The 21577-nt window shown below is 38.2% G+C and overlaps 1 protein-coding gene across 1 annotated transcript in view; it reads left to right on the top strand.

Moving 5' to 3' along the window:
- The window catches only part of col24a1 (collagen type XXIV alpha 1 chain), a 96695-nt gene that overhangs the window by 29062 nt on the left and 46056 nt on the right, over positions 1-21577 (top strand). The window contains exons 6-19 of the mRNA XM_008299596.1: positions 2145-2198; positions 4071-4124; positions 7005-7049; positions 7645-7698; positions 8129-8173; positions 10456-10509; positions 11306-11350; positions 12126-12179; positions 12812-12856; positions 17977-18030; positions 18316-18360; positions 19721-19774; positions 20265-20318; positions 21427-21480. Of these exons, the coding sequence (XP_008297818.1) occupies positions 2145-2198; positions 4071-4124; positions 7005-7049; positions 7645-7698; positions 8129-8173; positions 10456-10509; positions 11306-11350; positions 12126-12179; positions 12812-12856; positions 17977-18030; positions 18316-18360; positions 19721-19774; positions 20265-20318; positions 21427-21480 (711 nt within the window). The remainder of the gene's footprint in view (positions 1-2144; positions 2199-4070; positions 4125-7004; positions 7050-7644; positions 7699-8128; positions 8174-10455; positions 10510-11305; positions 11351-12125; positions 12180-12811; positions 12857-17976; positions 18031-18315; positions 18361-19720; positions 19775-20264; positions 20319-21426; positions 21481-21577) is intronic.

The raw sequence follows: 21577 nt of genomic DNA, 5'->3' as shown, positions 1-21577 counted from the left end.
CAGGAAGGAACTCTGGTTTTATGCTGTATGCTGTTTCAGAAATTCTGCTCTCCCACCCGTGCCTTTCCATGCCTCACTGGCTGTCAGTCAAAACTACGGAAATGTGATTCTAGAAATCTTAAGGAAGAAATACCTGTTTTGAGTTGGTATGAACAACAATTGAGGAGAATGTGTCAAACATAGCCTGAACAAGTTGAAAATAACTTCAATGTTTAACATGTTTAACATTATGTGTAGACGACGTCTGTACACCTCATCACATGTACAAACCACATCTTGAAGAATCGGAGAAGATACTGTAATGTATTTTCTGATGCTGGTTTGATGTCTTTATTTTACTACGAAAACCCAATATGTGTGTACAGAATGAGTTATTTTCTTGGATGCTACTCCTGCCCCACTAGAACAATGAACTTTTCCCGATCATGATTTTTAGTGATGACAACAGCAAGTCAGATAGCCAGATTTAGTAGTGATGGTGAAATTATGTGATGGTCTGCTGGCATTGCTGCTTTGGCATTTCATAACACCTCTGCAGATGCAGGACTGACTGGAGTTTAAACTTTACTTCCAGTTGAATGACAGCAGAAGGGATTTTATGACTCTAATCCTCGTCAGTTTGGGAACAAAAACTCTGGCTGTTGAAAGATAACATTGCTGTTCTGTGGAAATCATCAGTCTGTAGAGATCAGCTTGGCTCCAGCAGTCTCTGACTTGTTCCTCCACCTTGTAGGAGTTACACATGTGGTAGAAGAAATAAAGCAGTCTTGAAGTTATCCAACTTTTGTTTTTTACATTTTCAATTACTCACATCTTTTGGGATGATGCAAAAACTAAATGAGGTCTAGATTCTTCAAGGCATTGTTACTTAGGGGATTTAATTTGCCACTGTGCAGAAAAACAAATCCCAAATCCAATTATTTGCTTTCCGACATTTCCAACAGTTGAATGTATAGGCAAGCGCATTTTACTTAAGCTAGTAACACAGAGAGTAACACAGAGTAAGATTTTGTAACTGGTGAAACCTCCTTTGGCAGCAGTAATCTCTTTTGTAGTCCAGTATTCAGAAGGGATTTGACCATTTTTCCTTATAAAACTGCTGCAGCTCAGCCATAGTCTCAGAGTGTCTGCTTTGAGTGTCTCTGTTGAGCATTCCACAGTATCTCCACTGAGTTCATGTCTGGACTCTGACATTTTGCAGTAGCTTTACTTTGATGGTTAGGGTAATTGTCTCGCTGCATCACCCAACTTCTGGGCTACAGCTGGCGGACAGCCACATTGACATTATACCGTAAGATAACTCGATAAACTTGAGATTTCATTTTCCCCTCGATGATGGCAAGCTGTCTAGGCACAGAGGCAGCAAAGCAGAACCAAATCACAAAGCTCCCTGTATTGTACTCCACTTTTAGGATGATGTTTTCGTGTTGGTATGCGGTGTCCTTTTAATGCCATGTGTGGTGCTGCATGCATGGTGGATGTAGGAACAGTAATGGTAACCAGCTCCAATGCCTACGTTAAGCCATAGGCTGTTCTTTTTTGTTTTCTTTTCTTTTTACCTCACTGACCAATTTGTTGCATCGTTATGCATCCCTAAACTCTTTGAGATTACTCCAGCTGTTAGCTAATGTCTTTTGATCTCTATTTTTGTGAGATAAGAATCAACAAATGCTTCTCTTGAATAGCAAAACATGACAGCGTTGTTGTTTTTTTTTTTTTGTCAGAGCAAGAGTAGATCTAATCCAAACCTCCTATATTGTTTCATTGATTGGACTCAATGTTTGCTATGTCCTGCCCTCAGGAAGCTTTTGTAGATTTCATTAGCCTAAGAGTTGACATGTGTTTCCAACACACATTGTGAATGTTTGAAGGACGTCTTCAATCAAGAACCAAGAAAGAACATGTAGATTCATCCTACTTAATTCACTTGACTCTTTTATCCCTCTCAAAATGGAAACACTTCAACAGAAGATTTTTAGATAGTGTTCATATGTAATTCATGTGGATCGTATTAGTGACTGTAGTCAGAAAAGAGTTTATTAAATAAAAAAACCTTAAATCTGGTGCTGTCAGTAAGGTACAGATTACAAATAAATTTGAGTGACTAAAAACATCTTGACCTTGTGACCCTGTTTCTGTTTTAGGGTTCAAAAGGAGACCCCGGACTGTCTCCAGGCCAGGCTCCACCGGGAGAGAAGGTAAGAAACCTGCCACTGGCCTCTATGTCTGTCTTTCTGTTTCTCTGCTCCTGTCTGTTTCTCTCAAGTCCTTGTGCTTTTTTTCTTACATATATTTTTGTTTAATTTATCTCTCCTCTCTTCACTGACAGTTTGTTGTGTCTAATTTGGATTTCATAATTAGTTATTTGAGCAAAATGTTACGAAACTGACCTTAAAATATTGGTTCTAATAATCATGATTAGAGATGTGAACAATATGAGTAATAAATATTATTTAACAAACCTGCATGTGTTTCATTATATATGACTCAACACTTTGTAGTTTACAGATGATGAAAACCAGATTTTTATTTTTGTCTAAAAAAATATTTTCCGTATAAATTTGTTAGAGTGCTTGAAGAAAAAGTTTGTGAGTCTGGTTTTCCTCATCCCTTTTAATTCATTCAGCAACTTCTCTAACTCCCTTCTACGCATATCTGAGTCATTCTATTCTCGCTGATTTGTCTGGCGTCACCACAGCTGGTCTCTCTTACTGTCTCTCCGTCCTTGTCTCTTTTTATTCCAAACATAATCACAGTAATGATTTTCCTGAGCAGAATTGCTAAATATCTTGAATTAATTAAGATCTAAAAGTATCTTACTCCTTTGAAGTTTAATGATCTGTGCACTTGTAGAAATCCCCAGTGAAAAACTAATGGGGAAGGAATATATTTGCCCTTCAGATCCTTCCTGGGTGAGACAGATTAATATTACATTTCACTTTAAATCAAAGCTGTGTGTGGGTCAGTGCAATATTTATCCAGTTTCACTGTGATGTCATACCCACAAGTTGCTTCCTGGGTTTTACCTCCTGTAAGACCTTCATGAGACTTAAAATACTTAAACACAGTACCATTTGTTTTGACACATTACCTAAGCTGAATGATCAAAAGAAATCAATGCTGGAGAGAAAGGTTTGAATAACAAGCAGTGTTGTAGGAAAGTACGATGTTTTCCCAGTTGTGGCTGTAACCTCAGCAGGGCTAAGAACACTGAGGTAGACTCCTCTTATGTACGTCTTGATGGAACAGGTACACTTCTGTTTTAATCAGTCCAACTTTTTCTACGGGTTGCAGAATAAACCCATAAAGCAATCCAAAGTATTTTTCTTTGTGTCAGGACTATTTATCTGTTTTATACATGTAGCTACAATGATATGTATTAGTCCCTGAGTGCTTTAGCAATGTGGGTGACCTACAATTCAATAACGTCTGAATTGTGTAGACACACAAATGGACTGCTGCAGTTGCTCTGATAATGTGCTGCACACGCTATGTTTTCCATGTAGACAGAGCTTTACACTTAAGTGGCAGTTAGTCATTTCACTTTTCCCTCTCTTTGGACATTTGTATGTAATAAAATAATCTGTCTAATCTCCATTCAACCTTTCACCTCATGTCTTTTCTGTTTTATATTTTAACCAAATATTGCTCAGCATGTGGTTTTGATTGGAAGCAGCCATCTTTAATATAAGTAGATGGCAGACATTGCCTGAGGTACAAAAGCACTTTTGAACTCTCCGTCTTACTCACCTGTGGAAAATCTGCTCCACACTAAACATAAGAATTTTGTATCCTAAATAATGACTGCCTTTTGAACCATTGCACTTTTGTTCAGCAGTCATATGAAATTAATAAAATGATGAATTTACTTTTTGTGCTGGAAAAAGAAGATTTTTGAGATTCTGTGTCTGGGTATTATGTTTGTGTACAACTATACATCACTATATTTCACTCATAGTTTTAGCAATAGGCTCAGCATTTGTCTTTTTGCTCATAGCTGAGCTTTGGCCTTCATGTCTTCAAGGGCAATGCAAATGTTACATTGCTCTGTCTTTCATTTGATTTATTAGGGTGACAGAGGTCCACCAGGTCTGCCTGGACCAGATGGATTTCCAGGTCCACTGGTAAGATTTACCATTTTAATTGCTTGTGATTAGAGTAATGATCAAGATAAAGGAAATAATAAAAGGCTTACAATGTGTCAAACTATTTTTGTAATTAGAACTGGATAGTTAACTTCAGCCAAAACTGCAATTTGAAACAATACTATTAGAAAACTGCAAAGACAACAATGTAGGACAAATTGGATGTGGCTATTGTATAATAAGACTAATGCAGTAATTGAGTGGTTTTTATTTTGAGCAGATTGAAACTTTCAGGGTTTGTTTATGTTTCCCATTGATCAGTGCATATTATGTGCTTCAAACATGTGCGCTGTGGTTTGACGGACATAAGCAAGACTTGTTAGCATGTCTGACCCAGTATTTAAACTGTTGTGTCAGTGGTTTAACAAATATATGCTGTCTTTCATGTTTAGCAGTCACTTTTTTGATGGTGTCTCATGTGGGAATGGTCTGTCACGTTTTAAATGTATTACACAATAAATGCTGAACTGAAGTTTGATTTTAAACATATAACTAATGGAATCTGTCTGAAAAATTTCAGTTTGATATTTTCCCTTGTTTGTTCATCCCTATGTTTAGTAGTACTTAGTCTGCTGTTGTATATGTCTTCAAGAAATCTATGGAACCACTGCTTATATTTTACTTTTAAAGAAATGTTTGTCTTTCTCACTGTTAAAACACCACATTTTTGTCTGTCTTTAAATCCTATATATCTTCTTGAGTTGAATCAGTCTTCCTACTGTGTCCTTCCCCTAACGTTGCTACCTTCCTTACCTAACTGTCTTTGATGAGTTAAAACTTGCACACCATTATCTAAGCATATATCTCTGTCTGTGTTGCTGCTCTTCTCTCTCAGTCAGAGCTTTGGAGCTGGCTATTAAGATGTGGCACTGCCTTGGCCTACAACCTGATAGGTGTTAAGGCCAAGGTCAGAGATCATCTGAAAGAGGAAAGGCACCCTGCCCAGGGCCAGAGGGTCAGGGACATGTACAATGTCCCATGCCTCCTTAGGTTTCAAATGAGCAATTGTCATGGCTAAAAATGGAGAATTTCATGGATGCTTCTTGCAATAAAATGAAGCACACTGACATTTGTATGTCCATCAGTGTGTGCATATTCACACACCAATTCATACTTCAAAATCGGTTAACTCAGAGTCTTTATATGCATTAGCATGTTCCCTGGTTTAAAGGACCACATTTCTGTTGTCTAATTCATTGTAACTGTTGCTTGTATTGAACTCGTGAACTCAGTTGAACTCTATCTGATTAAAAGTAGACTTCATCTGTTATATTAGGTTGCCCTGCTGCTTCATGACTATGTCTACACAGTTCTTCAAGTAGCCTCTTACTGAAGCTCTGAGTCTGGTCTTCGCATATCTGGCCTTAACCTTGCCTCCCAGGAGGCCACATCAGTGTTTGCAGTAGCTGAACTTAATATACCCAACACATGAACTGTGCCCCATCAAGTATTTTCAGAGGAAATGACTGGCTTGAGGTCTGTGCTCTTTACCCCCATGTGGGCCATTTATTGAGTGTGAAGGTTCATATGTCACAACCTCGGAAGCGCCTGATGGAGTACATAGTGCTTTTCAAGAAGGTCCCTTGCTGCCCTAAAAAGATATTGACCTGGCCCTGACCTCGTGTTTTGTCCCTGTAAACATCTGTTGTTGATAATCACGGCAAAGGGAAAAATAAAGGGAGTAAGATTAGAAAAGCTCTCATTTACAGAACAATAAATTCTGTTTAGTTTATGAAGTGCTTTTTTAACTAAATGCAGGATTTGGCTTTTGCTCAAAACTTATTTTGGATTAGAATGAGAGAACTTCTCCTCTAAGATTTGTACATCTTTCACAGAAGTCCATTTTAATTTTTTAAGGAGTTTTCATGTTGTGACATGTTTTATTTAAACTTCACCTACACTGTACAATGCAAAAGCACCATATTTGTATACAATTTGTCCCTAAATGGAACCTGGGCTGGTGCAAACTATATTGGACAAAGTAAATAATGCAGTTTTAAAGAACAGTTTTCTAAAATAAATGGATGATTAAGTATTAAACAGTCAGACATGCTCATTGTTTTACCATCTACTTCCTTGGCACAACCTCATTTAATGCATACACTGCACGCTAACAATGACCAACACTCCATTATCAATCTTCTTGCTAGCCACTCAGCTCATTTACTAAGGAATAGGATGTTCAAACAATACTGTTTTCAATACTAACCATCGGACATCTTTAAATGGCACATCATTGATCCATGGGAATACACAGTCAGACTTATTCTGCTCTCCCTCGTGATCACACCGTCAAGGTATCTAATTCATGACTTTGGACACTTGGAATTGTACCAAAGTGTTATCTGTACGAAAGATTCAGATTATTTCTAAAACCTTTATTATCTTTCAGGTTTAGTTTTGTCCTGCTCCATCAAATGATTCACTAGCAGTATCTTGAAACATTTTCTTTACATTGATTTATTGTTTGTTCTTCTAATTGTATGCACTGGTCATGAACTTTATGGAGACGTGATCCTGGGGACGAATCCCAAAGACTTTAGTGATCCCCTGACTCTGAGGTTTTGTGTGGAAATCGTGACAATTACTACATGAATTGCTATGGCAATTCATCTAGTAATTGTACACTGAAGTACATGTTGTAACACATTAAATCAAGATGTGAACACAGTACACAGTACACGTGAAACATCAGTGTGATTGTCATTGTGAACATATTTTAGCATTTAATTCTAATCATGGTGTGCATTTACAACTCCCTAGAACTGCTAGCGTGGCTGTAGACTCCTAGTACTGTTTGTTATTGTGCTGTATTTTGGTTGAAATTAATCTTAAATACTTTCTTAATGAATTTTCAAGGGTCCAAAAGGTCATCCAGGTCCGCTTGGGCTTCAAGGAGAACAAGTAAGTATTTGTGTATATGTGTGTGTGTATTTGGAAACAGAAGATCATCAGCGCAGTTCTCATTAACACTGGATGTACATGTGTGTCAAACAGAAGGCTTAAAGTCAAGGATTAGACACATTCTGCACTGCAGTAGTTGCACTAAAGCTAGTACTCTGCCTCAGCATTCATATACACACAAAAACCCATGCAGGATTGGTCTATATACATAAGCACACACACCCTGTGTGTGTCACAAGTCAGTTGCATCAGTCTGTCAGCTGTCCCCTTGAGTCAGTGGTTCCTTTTATCCTTTATCACCTTTTTCTTGGTGGAAAAACTCCTCTGCTAGTCAAAGTGCTAACAAGTAACAAGCCCCGTTACAGTAGCCTGAAACAACAGCAAAGTGAGACAGTGAGGGAGGGGTGGGTTTGAGGGGTGCAGAAAGGTACAGTTAGTAGACAGGATTGTCTGGAATGAACAGTGCTTGTTTTATTCCTGCTGGCAGTGCTGGTAGAAGTCTGTGTTTCTCCTCTTTCACTTTATCCATCCACCTAATCTCCCTATTCACTGTTCATTCATGTTTTCCCTCTCTGGTTCTCTCTCCTCACTGCAGGGCATACCAGGACCTCCTGGGGAAGCTGGCGCTGCAGGTTACCCTGGCAGGCAGGTGCAGTGAAAAACACAGAAATAGCTCCTCCATCAATCCTTTAGATTCTTCACTGCTCTACTCAACAGAGAGTACCAGCCACAGCAATAACTGCCTTATGCACATTATATGTTCATTTTGGATTTAAGTGGTAAACAGTTGCTTTTGAAATGCACAATATAATGAATTTGGTTTCCTGATGTATTTTTCTCACATGCAATCTGTGGAGTTTAACTGACAGCAATGACAAAATTTATAAATATAGACTTTAAGTATAAACACATTTCATATGTATTTTCTCTTAGTCATCAGTCAGCTTTCTGTAGTGGATTTCTATTATTAGACCATTCAGTGTTTCATATGTTTAGCTTTGCTTCTTTATTTGAAATCAAAGAGCATGAGTGCACTGTGACAACAGGTCCTCCTCACCACAGTCTTTCTTTTCTTGCAGGGCTCAGCTGGGCCACAAGGTAGCCCTGGGCCTAAAGGTGTCCGTGTAAGTACAAGTAACTCTGTGCTCTCATTCTGCCCTCTTTTCTTCGGTAGTGCTGGACTGAACACTTTATTTCCTGAACGGATTAGGACAGTGTCAGGCCTTCAGCCTTGCTCCAGTGAGATTGATCAGCATTTGACTGGTATTTCTGACAAAATGCCCGATAGGAGTCTACTTGGGAGAGTTGGTCTCACTTTGAAGGCTGACTGGTTCCTCTTACTAAGGTTCATTCCTCAGCAAGGAATGCCCCAAAACAGAGAGAACAGAGAAAAGACAAGAGGATGGAAGAGAAACAGATGGGAGAAAGTATGAAAGCAGAGGGAAGGGGGTCAAATGAGCTAGTGAGAGAAGGGACTTAAGTGGAGCGTTGCAGCCCAGAGAAAGAGGATAGCTGGGATTACTATGTCAGACTGAACCTGGCAGAGTGAAAAGGAGCCACAAAGACAGACAGTGTACTGATAAGGTAGAAGTGTAAATGTGCAAGAGAGAAAAACAAAGAAAGAGGGTGGGATGGGGATGCATAAATGACTCATACATACCAACTAAATCCTCTGCCAACTGATATGAACACCTGAATGCAGCTTGGGTAATGCTAATAATAAAAAACAGTCATGATGTCCAGAAGTAGAGCCAGTGTGGAGGTTTAAGAGTTTTTTGTTAATCATGTGATAGTCATTCACCTGCAACTGTGTTACCTTTTTTTTTTTAGAAGGCAGCAACCAACAGATTTTGTGCTTCTTTTGCTGGCTATAACAAATATATTTTGGGTGGATGTTGGCCTACAGTGCACAAACAATTACAGTATCTCAACAAGCCTTTACTTGTAACGGCTCATCAGAAGACACTCCTGCTCTTTAGCTTTGTAATTGCTATAAAAGTTGGATTGATTCATGGTCTCAAGACTTACAGGTATCGACACTGATCCTGTCTACATCATTCTCGGCAGCAAACAACTCCATTGCACGAGGACGCTATCATGTGGAAGTAACTGTCAGTAAAATCCCTCCAGACATTGCCTGTCACCACATTACATTTACCTTTAACAAAGACTGTAAAGAGAGTGCATCAGGACAGAGTAACTAATTGCAGCCTTACCAGTGACCCTATTTCTCCAGCATTTCCCACAAGGTGCATCTGGCTCACAACTACAGATGTTCCTAAAATCCGTAGAATACATGTAGAAAGGATGCGCAAACTTGCACGATAGTATGATCATCTTTTTTACATCATTAGTGCTGCTTATGGATTTGAGATTGACCTTAAATTTGGTCTGTGTGTCAAGGCCAAGATACACCAGGTACTACTGGCCACATACCCACAACATGTTTTAAATATTTAGTCGCAAATTATTTCAGTTGACCACCAGTTTTCACCTGTATTTACAACTTCCACCTAATAGGTTCATCATGACACACAAGTGCTACTTGTTAGCTAAAGAGAGCAGAAATGACTACGCTGTTGCTCTGTGGCATAAATCACATTACTATTTTATCATCACAACTTCTTTAAAGTGATGTGCTATGTTGTATAAACTCATTTATTAAAGGTCAGACTAAATATTAGTATTGTGGAGTGATTTCACTGATGAAATATCTATCCATTAGCTATACCCAGTTTGTTCTGTAGAAGGTTGTAGAGGGCTGAGGTCTATCTTAGCTGACATCGGGTGAGAGAGGTAGGTTGGATACATTGCCAGGCCACTGCAGGGCTAACACAGACAGACAGACAAATACGCACACTCGCACTGAGAGCCATTTTAGAATGATCAGTTATCCAACAATGTATGTTTGTGGACCCAGAACTGTCTTGCAGTGAGGCGACGGTACTAACAACAGCACCAAAGGCCCTATTGGCTCGCCACTTGACAAACATTTTGGTAGCACCCCAGGACATTTACTTTGGGATAACAAGACCAGATTTCTATCTAAATGAATGGGGAGAGCGTCGTAACTGCAACATCAATGGTCACCCGTACATACATATTGAATATATAGAATCAAATCTGACAAAAACTGCTGTAAAATTTGGCACTTCGCACCAGAAAAAGGGTTGATGCTTATTATGCGTACTCCTTATGTTTGTGTGCACACAGTTTTCCAGTTCGACTGTTGTAAGGTAGACAATGGGCATTTTGGGGGAAGGGGCATGGTTCTTTGGAGCTATGGATTTCTCTCATAGATTTCTATTCAGGATTCTTTAAGCAACATTGTGCTGCCCTCTAATGAAATATTGTATTGTTGTATAGTTAAGGCAATGTTGTGATTTAAAATATTGCTCATTTTCAGGGGTTCATTGGGCCTCCTGGTGTTGCTGGGCCACCAGGGCTGGAGGGTGAAAGAGTGAGTAATGTTTGCTTATTTGTGCCCATGTTATCAGAATCTCTTTAATTGCAATTCTTATGTTCTTGGACATATTTTTCATTCCTATTAGGTCCTCCACCTCTTTCCCCTGTCCATCATTTGATTTCTCTGTAATTGTTTGATGTTAGAGAGATTCAAAGTTTATCGTTCATTTTTTTGTCGTTGTAGTGCTGTGTTCTTATCAACATTATAGCTCTGGTCCAGTCAATCTTGATTTATGTGCAGCTATTAACTACTTGCAGATGTATGTCAGCATCTATTTTTTACTCCACCCCCCACCCCACATTTGTTAAATATATGTTCTTTTTGGAAAGTGTTGAGCATAGGTAAAATGTGCTGCAGTTATTTATAAAGGATTCATGTAAAGATTTAAAATTATTAGACTGCAAAAAGAAAAGAAAAAAAGTTACTTTTTATTTCAGCTTTGTTTGAATAGCATCATGCATTCCTTCATCTTGTAAAATTCCAGTCTCTAAGAAATCCCCGTCTTTATGGCTTCATTATGGCTTGCTGCACAAGTGCTTGTTTTCTGCCAAAGTAGCCATTAATTCAGTGTGATGAAACTGTTTGAACTCTGGCTTACAATAGGCGGTCTTAAGAACAATCATGCAGATACATATCTGACCAGCTAATAATAGGGGTAAAGTTCTACATCCTATTCAAATTGATAAATAGATGTGATTAAAAGAGCTGTTACTACTTACTCTCCTTTAGTCTGTTTTCCTGGCTTCATACCCCAGATTTGAATAACCTCTCCACTTTGTTTCTTTTCCAGGGCATTCCTGGTCCCATTGGAAAACCTGGCCCCAAAGGAAGACATGTAATAATGAATTCATTTGCTTCCTGCACTAGTTTATAGCTGCTATAATACATATCTTTGCCATCTGCTACTAGGTATTGGAGCAACTGCATGTGTGTTTGAAGGTGATATGTTTTCTGAAAACCAAGTTTCATTTGCATCCTGCTGTTGTGAATGTGCTAAAGCAGCAGGACACTGGGACCGACTGGTTCAAGTGAGCACAGCGATAATGTGAAAGGAATTCTACATGCAATGCACTATTCAAGTGATAGTAAAACACATGTAGTTTGGCATAGGTCCTGCAAAGTTTGTCTCAGGGTGGCATTGAAAAAAACAGATTAGGCCAGAGACAGATGGAATGTCTCGGTTGGGCCCTCACACTGTGAAATGTTAATGTTTTAAAAACAAGCCTTAGCTTCTCTGGGATGAGGTTGCCAAGCGGGCAGACAGCCCAGTGTCTGCTTTATTTAAAGCTTTTTTTCTAGAACCGCCATGTTTGGCTAATACACTGACTAATCTCGGTACATTAAATAAGAAGTGTTTTCACACCATGTACATGTAAAGTTAATCTTGAACAATAATTTGAGGAAATTTTTATTTTATTTTTAAAGCAAAGCATGTGTGCCAGGCATTACAGAAAAAAATAAAAATTGAAGTAGAGAAGAAAAATAAAAAACATAATCTACTACTATTCATTTACCTCTATGTAGGTACTACACACTAAAAATTGAGCTTATAATTGGTAATGGTTGCCCTGATTTTCTTAAATTGAGTGTGGATATACTTTCCCCAACAGGGTTTGGTGGGTGATGCAGGAGAGAGGGGGCCACCTGGACCAGATGGCAACGAGGTGAGAGCTTTCGTCTGCTTCCTGGTGAATTTAGTTATCCACGTTTTTCGTACAACGCTTTTCACTTCTGTTGTCTCTTTTCTATTTTCTAAGTCTGTTTCCCCATATGTCACTTGCCCTCTGCCAGTGTGTACAAGTGCTGTGGATGGACTGTCATTTCTTGCATAAACGTATTCAGATTCACATGCTATAAACTTACTAGGTATTATAATTTTCATGTGTTTTAAGGCCTTTTGTTTGTTTATATTGTGTATAATAACAAAAAAAAGACCCAAAAATGAGGAGGACATATATAAACTTTCCATTTCAAGTCATATTTTCCTTTATTAGATGGCATCTTGGAGGATGCACAGAAACCATATTTTTTTATTCAAGTGCAGAATCTTATCAGCACATCTCATAATCATTCACATGACCAGTTAGAGGCCTGGCATAACTGGACTTTCTTTGTAGGTGTTTCTTCTGTGATTAATTTTACTGAGAAACCTTGGGTTTCAGACATGATTGTATTGATGGATATATTTATTATTCAGGAGGTTAGGTTTTTCCTATGCAGCCTTGGACACAAAACATTTTCAGTCCTGTCAGTGTCCTGCATTGTGCACTGAAGATGTTGCTATGATATTTCACAGGGGCCTATTGGTGGGACTGGCATTAGCGGCTTCCCTGGTCTGAGGGTGAGTATGATTTTTTTTATTTTTTTTTAACTGGCATTTAAACATTAATTTGATTTTCCCGGCCTGATAGGCTTTCAGCTGTCACTCACTTAGCTCACAGCTCTGCCTCTGTCTGTCTTGTACTTATTTTGAAAAGTTCTTGGTTATCCATCTTTCATTCTGTTTGTCTTTTGTGGTTCGATTGAGGTTTGGATGATGGATAACAGGATGTGTTGTGTTTTCAAACTGCCAGTCATGTTTTGGTTTGACTTGCCTTATTGCATAACCAGGGTTTTTTGTTTGAGATGGCAGTATGTTTCTCACTGGTGATGACTGCCACTGTTGAAATGGTTGTGTTAAGTTGTGCTCAGGTTTCTTACATGTATGTTTAGAATTTGGCCAATGCTAAAGCCATAATTATTCCACAGAGAGTCAAATATATATAATGTAAATAGGATGACATGCAGTGCTAAACATGGGCTTAACGTGTTTAAAAAAATCTCATAGAGAACATTTGAGAAAGTGCAGCCGAGAGTTATAAAGGAAAAGGAAAAATTCAGATTCAGTTTTGGATAATACTGCACGCATATTATGACAGGTATACGGAGAGTGGAATTCGAATGGTTACTGAGTTGTACCGCTGATGATATATTGTCTAATATTCCTTTGGTCAAACTCGTTACCACTGTTATGGTTTTTTTTCCACTAATCTCTTTTCTCTTTTATTATCAAACATGTTCCTGGTGCTTTCCTATTCAGTCAGTCATATTCAATCACTGACATTAGTAACAGTACATAAATGGGTCTGCATAAAGACAGGTACCAGATCAGTTTATATATTGCATGATTATTAACTCTGTACAACTCTGTAACTAGACAGTACATTAAACCTCGTAACAAATCAAACATGTCGCCGAGAATAAGCTTCTATCGTGCCTGTCTTGTGGTATGCAAGAGTCACTGTGTGTCGGCATCTTTTTTACTTTTGAAAGTAATGACTCTTACATAAGCATATGAACATTTGACAAACAGCATGATAGATTTATGTCAAATGTCAGTTTTGGAAACTAAAGAAACACCAGTTTCTACACCAAAGCAAAACAAGTCACCCAAGCTCACTCAGTTTCACCCATCAACCGGTATGTGTCGGTGTTTAAAAGACACTCACAGGCCTTAAAGGTTAGCAGTGTAACCACCTGGGAGGCTCTGTCTCATTACTGCAGTGTGAAAAAAATCCAGACGGTCATAGTCCTAATAGAGAACAAGCAGGCTTTTTTTTTTTTTAACTGCAGAATGTAGTACTGTCTCTAAGTTCACAGAAGCCTCTAAAACATCCAGATGTTCATGTCAGCAAAATTGATACAACTGTATACGGCATTTTACTGTGCCATCCTTTCAAGCTTCATTTACGTGGGTTTGCTGTCCTCATAGCATTGGATTTATTGGGGTTTTTGAAGGGTCACTGTGTGGCGCGAGACACATCTGGAGGGATGGGCTTCCTCAACCTTCACCTCAGCTAGAGGCTGTAAGTCATCTTTACTGCTGACACAGTCAGACATGAAAAATGCAAACACTGTCTTTGCGTTTTTTGCTTTTACTTAAACAAGGCTGTTATGCAAAGGGTTACACATGTCAGGCGATCAAAAGTGACGAAAATGCAACATTTCATCGTCCTATTGTTTTCATTTTGCATTTGTAACATTCAGAGGACACTAAATGTTTAGTACAGATTGCAAGTCAGCAGGTTATTTTGATGTATATACAATGATTATATGCATGCTTTAAATGCATATAACAATAAGCAATAGCAAAATAAAGTACTATGCTTTACTACATTAGCAAACAGTGTAAATGTGTCCCTTTTAAAATTGTCATCTTTAAAAAACTGCTTTAAAGTGTCTACTTCTTGATTTATTGCATGCCCTGGCATGTCAGATCGAGCCCTTGCTGACGAAGTGGACACTGAGACAAAACTCAGTTGCATTTGTGGAAGAATAGTTTATTATATTAGAGTCATATGTCGGAACACAGAGTGGCAATAAAACCTCATGTGGCAAGAGTCTGTCTTACTCTTACTCTGTTGTCCTTTCCTTTCCTTTCCTTTCCTTTTTATTCTTGCTGCTTTTTAACATATAGCTCTTTCATATTTCTGACCATATCAATCCTATCAATTAAGATGCCGTACCCTTTGTTACTTCACAGCTAAATCTGGTGAACTATATGTCACCTCATTGAATTATGTTAAACATAAGTTCTGAGGAAAGTGTGGTTGCAAAATTCCATAGCTTCAAGTTTTTGTGGTATGTCACAGAGCAACCAAGAACATGATAGGATTGTAGTTTAAAAAGCTCATATCTTAAAAATGCTAGAGCTGAACAAAATGTTGCATTTTGCATTATGTAATGCTGTGCCATTTTAATTACAAACTTGAAATTTTTTTGAAGTTTATATAAGTAACTGGTAAAATTATTGGATCCATCCCAAAAAGAAGAGAAATTAATTATTAGTAATTAAAGCTGATGTAGCTCTTGCTTGTCTCTTTGTAAACTATGAAGTACTTCTGAATAATCACACTCAAGAGGCAAAATACTCAAATCTCTTTAATCCAGTCTTTGATCTAATTCATACTCCATTCGCCAGCTGAGTGATTTTGACACAGGGTAGATCTCACAAAGAACTTTAATTTGACATCTAAAACTCATTTGCACTTGCCAATGTCAGCCACACCCTTGTGGCTCTAGTTGTGCTCACTCATGTATCGAAAGGCAATTACACAAGGTTAGACTTTTTAGTTAAGTCATCAGAAAGAGAACAGAAACAGCAAGTGTTCGTTGTGGTATGCACTTGATGTCTTTGCCAGTGCGTGACTCAGCAAAATGTGATGCAGCCAGATTCTGTTACACAGCCTAAACGAATAGTGAATAGTGAATTTTAATATGCTTCTTTGTGTGTGTGTGTGTGTGTGTGTGTGTGTGTGTGTGTGTGTGTGTGTGTGTTACTGCTTTAACACTTGCTTCAACCAGTTTTGATCATTTTTACATGGTACAGCGAGGCCTACATGCCCAGTAATTTAACTGCATTTTCCCGCAGGCATCTTACATTTTAAGAATATGATTGACCCCATTTAAACCTGCTCTTCACGCATCTTGGGCAGATTATATCAGGTCTAAAAGGATCTTATGAATACATCCAAAAAGCCTTGAAGACAAACTGAATTCCAGTTTTTCAAATTACCTCAGGTGCTGGTTTGAGACACACTCTAGCCAGATATTGGTGTAAATGCATCCGTCACTCCAAGATTAATATGCAGTCTTTTTGAAGAATATATCATTTAGGACTTTATGTGACAGTGGCAGTGGAGAGAGACAAAAAAGCTGGGACATGTGGACATTGTGGTTATGTTTTTTTTCACCCCAACCATTCAAGCTACCTGGACTGGTCTATAGAAACAGCCAGTCACCAACTGAGTAAAAAAAATGCATCATTACTGCAGCTAGTTACCAGTAAAATTAGTTATTGTTTTCTGTCTCATTAACACAGCATAGAAAAATGCCTTCTACAAATACAATTAAATACAAAGCACACCGAGAAGCTGTATGATTTGTGCGGTTTAGACAGCGTTGTTTGTATGAGAGAGGGAGGGAACTTGAGTTAGCCTGTAAAGGCAATAAAACTTTAGTCTTGCTCATAATTAATTGCCTAAATGCTTAAGTGCAGAAGTTATTCTTGTGTGTAGCCAACCAGATTTGTGATGTGGCTAACGGAGACACATATATGTGGTTTGGTGTAAATTACAGTGTCTTAAATCTCATCTGGGTTTTGTCTGAATGTGAGGCTCTTGAAATGACAAATGTAAATGGGTTTATGATAGTACCCTGGGTGCCTAACCATTTTATGTTTGATTGCATTTTGTGAGGCTACAGTGGTTGCCTTGAAACAAGATGCACAGGAATGACAGAATCTGGTTTTCATCAAATCTTGAATCACTTGTCTTCCCGTGTGGCTGGCAGATAGCGACTTGGATAATGGCTAATCACTTGGCAGTCAGGCTTCATCTTGACAGCATTTTGAGCAAAGTCTGTGTGTGATGTCGATGTACCAGTCCACTTCAGCTGGTCTAGCAGACATCAGAGTTTAGGGGAAAGTTTTCGTTCCCTTCTTTTCTTCTCTCAGTATGTAATTTTTCATGTGCTCTCTTTTGAAAGCTCTTTTGATAGAACATATGTGATTTGTGTTGGTCCTGCTGCACTACCAAAGTGGAGCCTCAGCATCAAACACCAACCTTACAGGGTCCAGATGGACTCCTAGTTTAAGCCACATGTCCATGATGACATAACATTGACCATGTTCTCTCACTCACCTCTCACTTGCATTTTTTTGATATTGGGCAGGCTGACTGAGAGAAGACAGACTGACAGATTGATAGTTTTTAGTGGTGCTTTAGCAAATAAAGTAAAAGGTGAAATGGTCCTAAAATTGCTATTATAAGATTTTTCATCTCAGACTCATTACTGCAGAAAAATAATAGAAAGCTTAGTATTTCCAATTGTTTTTGTATTCGTTTTTATGACATTGTCTTTGCTCCTGTCTCTCTTGGAGCAGATTTTGTCAGACACTCCTTCACACTTAGTCTTATTACTTTCAAACCTTCCTCCTGCCTCAAAAGAAAAAAAAAATATGCATCAGGCATGCAGGCCTTCTGGATGATTACTTTACTACAATGTGCAGTAGTACACGCACACGGTCATTAGCACCACAACATCATTGCTAATGACAGTTATTGCAGACAAGTAAAACCACCTCATCAGTGGCCCACCTGTCTGCTTGCAAAAGGGCACTTTTTGGTCCAGCCAATTTCCTGTCCATTCACACCTCACCATGTCAATTAGAGTGGATGTTGTGGGCTGGCAGTGGTGAGCAGGGTAAAGCCTAGACCCACACATAATAACTGGATAGACTGTCAGCACCGCTTAGTCCTTTGGGAAGGTTGTGACAAAAAGGAATGCTTGTGTAGGAAACCGCAAATAGTGTTCATGTCAAAATTGCATCGAGACGGGATCAAAAACATGCCAGTCGGTGTGTGTGTGTTTATGTTTCTGTATTTGTGACACATAAATTCCATTGTTTCCTTCTCTCCACAGGGTGACACGGGGCCTGAGGGACCACGAGGAATTCCAGGTCTGATGGGACCTCAGGTAGGCTAGATATTGGCTACTGCTAATGCTCTAAATTTTAGGAAAACACTGTACTGTTTTGTTAGTTAATCATTCAGTCTGTGAAATATGCAGTTTGTCACTCCGAATCATGCATTGTTGACATCCCTTGACATGTTCAAATATATAAAGATAATGTGAGAAATGAATTATTAACTAAATATAACAAATTAGTTTCATAACTTTTTGCTACAATGTCAGCTGTTATCAGCATCATTTCTTTTCCCTCTTCAACTGTCCCTCCCTCCTTTCTTCTCTCTGTGGCAGGGCCCAGCAGGACGAGCTGGTCTGCCTGGATTGAAAGGTGATAAGGTGATCTAAATATTTATATTATTGCAGTGTATCTGTGTGTAATGTGTCAGTAGCCCATTTTTTAAGATCCTGTTGGCATTTTGATAACACAGCCCCCATACAGCCTTAAAGAGCAATTTGCAGGTTGGTGAATTAATGTGTTTTAAAAAAAAAAAAAAAAAAAGGAAGAAACTAGGATTTTAAAAAAACGAAATGTGTAAATGTACACTACAATAACTTTGAGCAATTTTATTTTAAAAAATAGCTTAGTTGTGTCATCACAAAAAGGAGAAATTAGGTTGAGTTTAGCAATATGAAATATGCACCAAAAGAATAGTTTGGACCCTGAAAATGTATATTCATTCACGTATGATGATTCACAGCTTTTTAACTATGAGCCTGCTGGCCAACAACAGACAAGGATTAAGAGACATAAAGGCTAGCACTAAGACATGATATAGTGATCAGAAGAACCAGTAGAGAACAGGGCCAGTGTCTTGGTTGGTGACTGTTGTTTCATATTGTTATTGTGTCTAGCATCTCACAACAATAAAGTTTGCTATCTCTTATCAGGATATAGCAGTATAGTGTTGTCTGTTTACTGGTAGCTGTATTGATACTAACTAATAGAAACTGATGTGCAAGTATAAGCAGGTATCAGTCATGTCTCACTTGTCTAATACAAATCAGTACTAAATCTTATGATTGTGTGTGATGCTGAAAAACAGGTTGGGGACAGCTGACTAACTTAGAGATTTATAAACATAAAAGAAGCCTTAACAAGCACAGTTTGTCATGGACCTATGGAAGATCTGTAACCATTGCTGTTACCAGAAGCTGCTGCTGATGGTGGAATTGAAATAAACGGTCCTGACATAGATGTCTCATCTAGAACTTTATTGTATCTCTGGGAACATAATCATTGTCTAAAACGAGCGCTGCATATGACCACATTTGTCATTACACATGTAGCAGTGAAGTCTCTCCACCTGTACATAAGTGCAGAGTGTTTATGTCCAAAATTTCACACTTTAGTCTGAGTTATGTGTCCTATAATATAAAATTGTGCATCACCTTGAATAAATAATGTCCAAGAAATAATAGTATCATATATCAAAGTATAAATTTAGCAAGAAAAAAAAATCAGTCTGTAAGTTGCTCTTTAAGTTCTGTAACATGATAGAGTGAGTTAGCAGTTTTTTATGGTAGATCAAACATTGCTAATACTTGATTGATAATTGATAACGCTACATAATAAGTGTTACTCGTTCTGCACAGTGTAGTTTAAATCTCTTATCTATCTCCTATTTGTGGTCGTATTGTGATTGCTGTGGGAGGGCAGTACTATGTTATATCTCTGTATGATTACTGTGAAATCTAGGGTGAAGTGGGACAAAGGGGCGAGCCAGGAGAGATGGGGTATCAAGGTGACAAGGTAAGGCTCTAATGCCATTTGAACATTCAACATCTGTTATTACTTGCATGTTAGGAAAAATTAACATGTTACTTTACTATGAATTTACTTTGTAAACTTCATGCTCATGTTTCATTAGCATGTGACCTGACAACACTTCCACAATTAATGCATTTTGTTCAATTTTTCTTAAATTTTTACACATGTAAAAGATCTTTGTTTTCCTCCTGCTATGACAAATTATCAGACAAAGCAGAAAAGTCAGTCTTTGCAAAATCAGAACAAGAATAATCAAAACTGCTCCACAAGTCCAGAAATGCATTGTCTGTGTTAAAATGAATACAGATGTCGACTCATTAATCACATGAAGTCATCACATAATGCTTATTCTATGTGATAAAGGGTTTGTACTCAGAGGCACATCCAGACATGCAGGCTTTTATACGGAAATGGATGAAACATGCTCACAAATGGTTTGTTAGACCAGTATAAGAGTATTGTCTTTTTTCAGGGTGCTGCTGGTGCGCCTGGTCCTACTGGGCCCAGGGGGAAACCAGGACCACCGGTACGTTCGTGTGACTGTGAGTGTGTCTGTGAAGGCAAAGTTGCATATGTAAATATTAATGAAGGTTTATCAGTTTGTGCATTTTCATGTTTGAGTGTGCGTGCCACTTTACACAGGTTTTGTCCAACTTTTATAGGCAAAGCTAAGTAAAAGTGGTGTACTGCAATAAGATCTAAATCTTTTGCCTCATAAACTAAAATTAATTCAGTGGACATTCATAACACATCGGCTTCGGGTAGAACACTCCAATGAGGGAAGACAAAAGTGGAATAAAATGTTTTTAACGGCTGCTTCTTTGCTTATCAGTGGAACTAAACTCAGATTAGAAACTAAGATGAAACCTTGAACACTTTCCAAAACAAGTCCAAGTGCTGTCCTGTCCAGAGCATCTAGTGTCTGTGCAACATCAGCTGTTGCAAGAAGTCAAGTTACTACAGGCCTTATAAAATGAGAACAACCACATGGTTTATCCAGTGTAATGACATGAAGAAAGAAAAAGAAGATTCACAATACCACCACACAGTTAACAATACAAAACCTTAATCAATCTAATGTTTTTCAGGAGCCTACTTTTGTTTGACTGTGACTAAAACATTGTTGAGAAAACATGAAAAGTTACATAAATTTGCAAATACATTTCTAAGACTATAACTAACGAAAGTATTACTGAAGCATGCAGTCCTATTCAGTCCACACTGACTCCTGCCTCAGTTCAGTGTGGGTGTCCTCAGAACCAAATCTGTTTAAACTGTCTTCGTAAGACTGACTGACAACTGAAGTTTGCTGGAGGAAAGTAGTTTATATGTAGATTCAGCAGGAAGAAATCGGCAGACTTTTATAGATTTCTTCCACTAGAGTGTGGTGATAAGTACTGACTAGATAGAAAGTATAGATGCAACATTATATTGCCACTTATGTTGTCTGTTCTACACTCACCAGTGTGATTAAGCTTTTATTGAATAGTTTGAAATGGTTATAAGAGCGTGGTGTAATAGCCACTGGAATTGTACAAGAGAGTTTAGACATGAATGGAAAACAAAGAAGGAAAGTTGAACAAGTTCAGTTTCTTATTTCTGTTTGTCTTTGTATCTTATTGTATTGTTAACAGGGTCAAATTGGAGAAGTAGGGCCACAAGGACCACCTGGGCCACCGGGACCAGAGGTAAGATATACATGTGACAAGTTTCGACATTTTATTTGTTATCAAGTGGTAATTTGTTTTCAGTATTATCATTATAACAACTATTTGTTTCTGCATA

The sequence above is a fragment of the Stegastes partitus genome, unplaced genomic scaffold (assembly GCF_000690725.1).
Source record: "Stegastes partitus isolate 25-593 unplaced genomic scaffold, Stegastes_partitus-1.0.2 Scaffold31, whole genome shotgun sequence".
Classification (NCBI taxonomy): domain Eukaryota; kingdom Metazoa; phylum Chordata; class Actinopteri; family Pomacentridae; genus Stegastes; species Stegastes partitus.
This window is presented reverse-complemented; position numbering and strand designations above follow the sequence as displayed.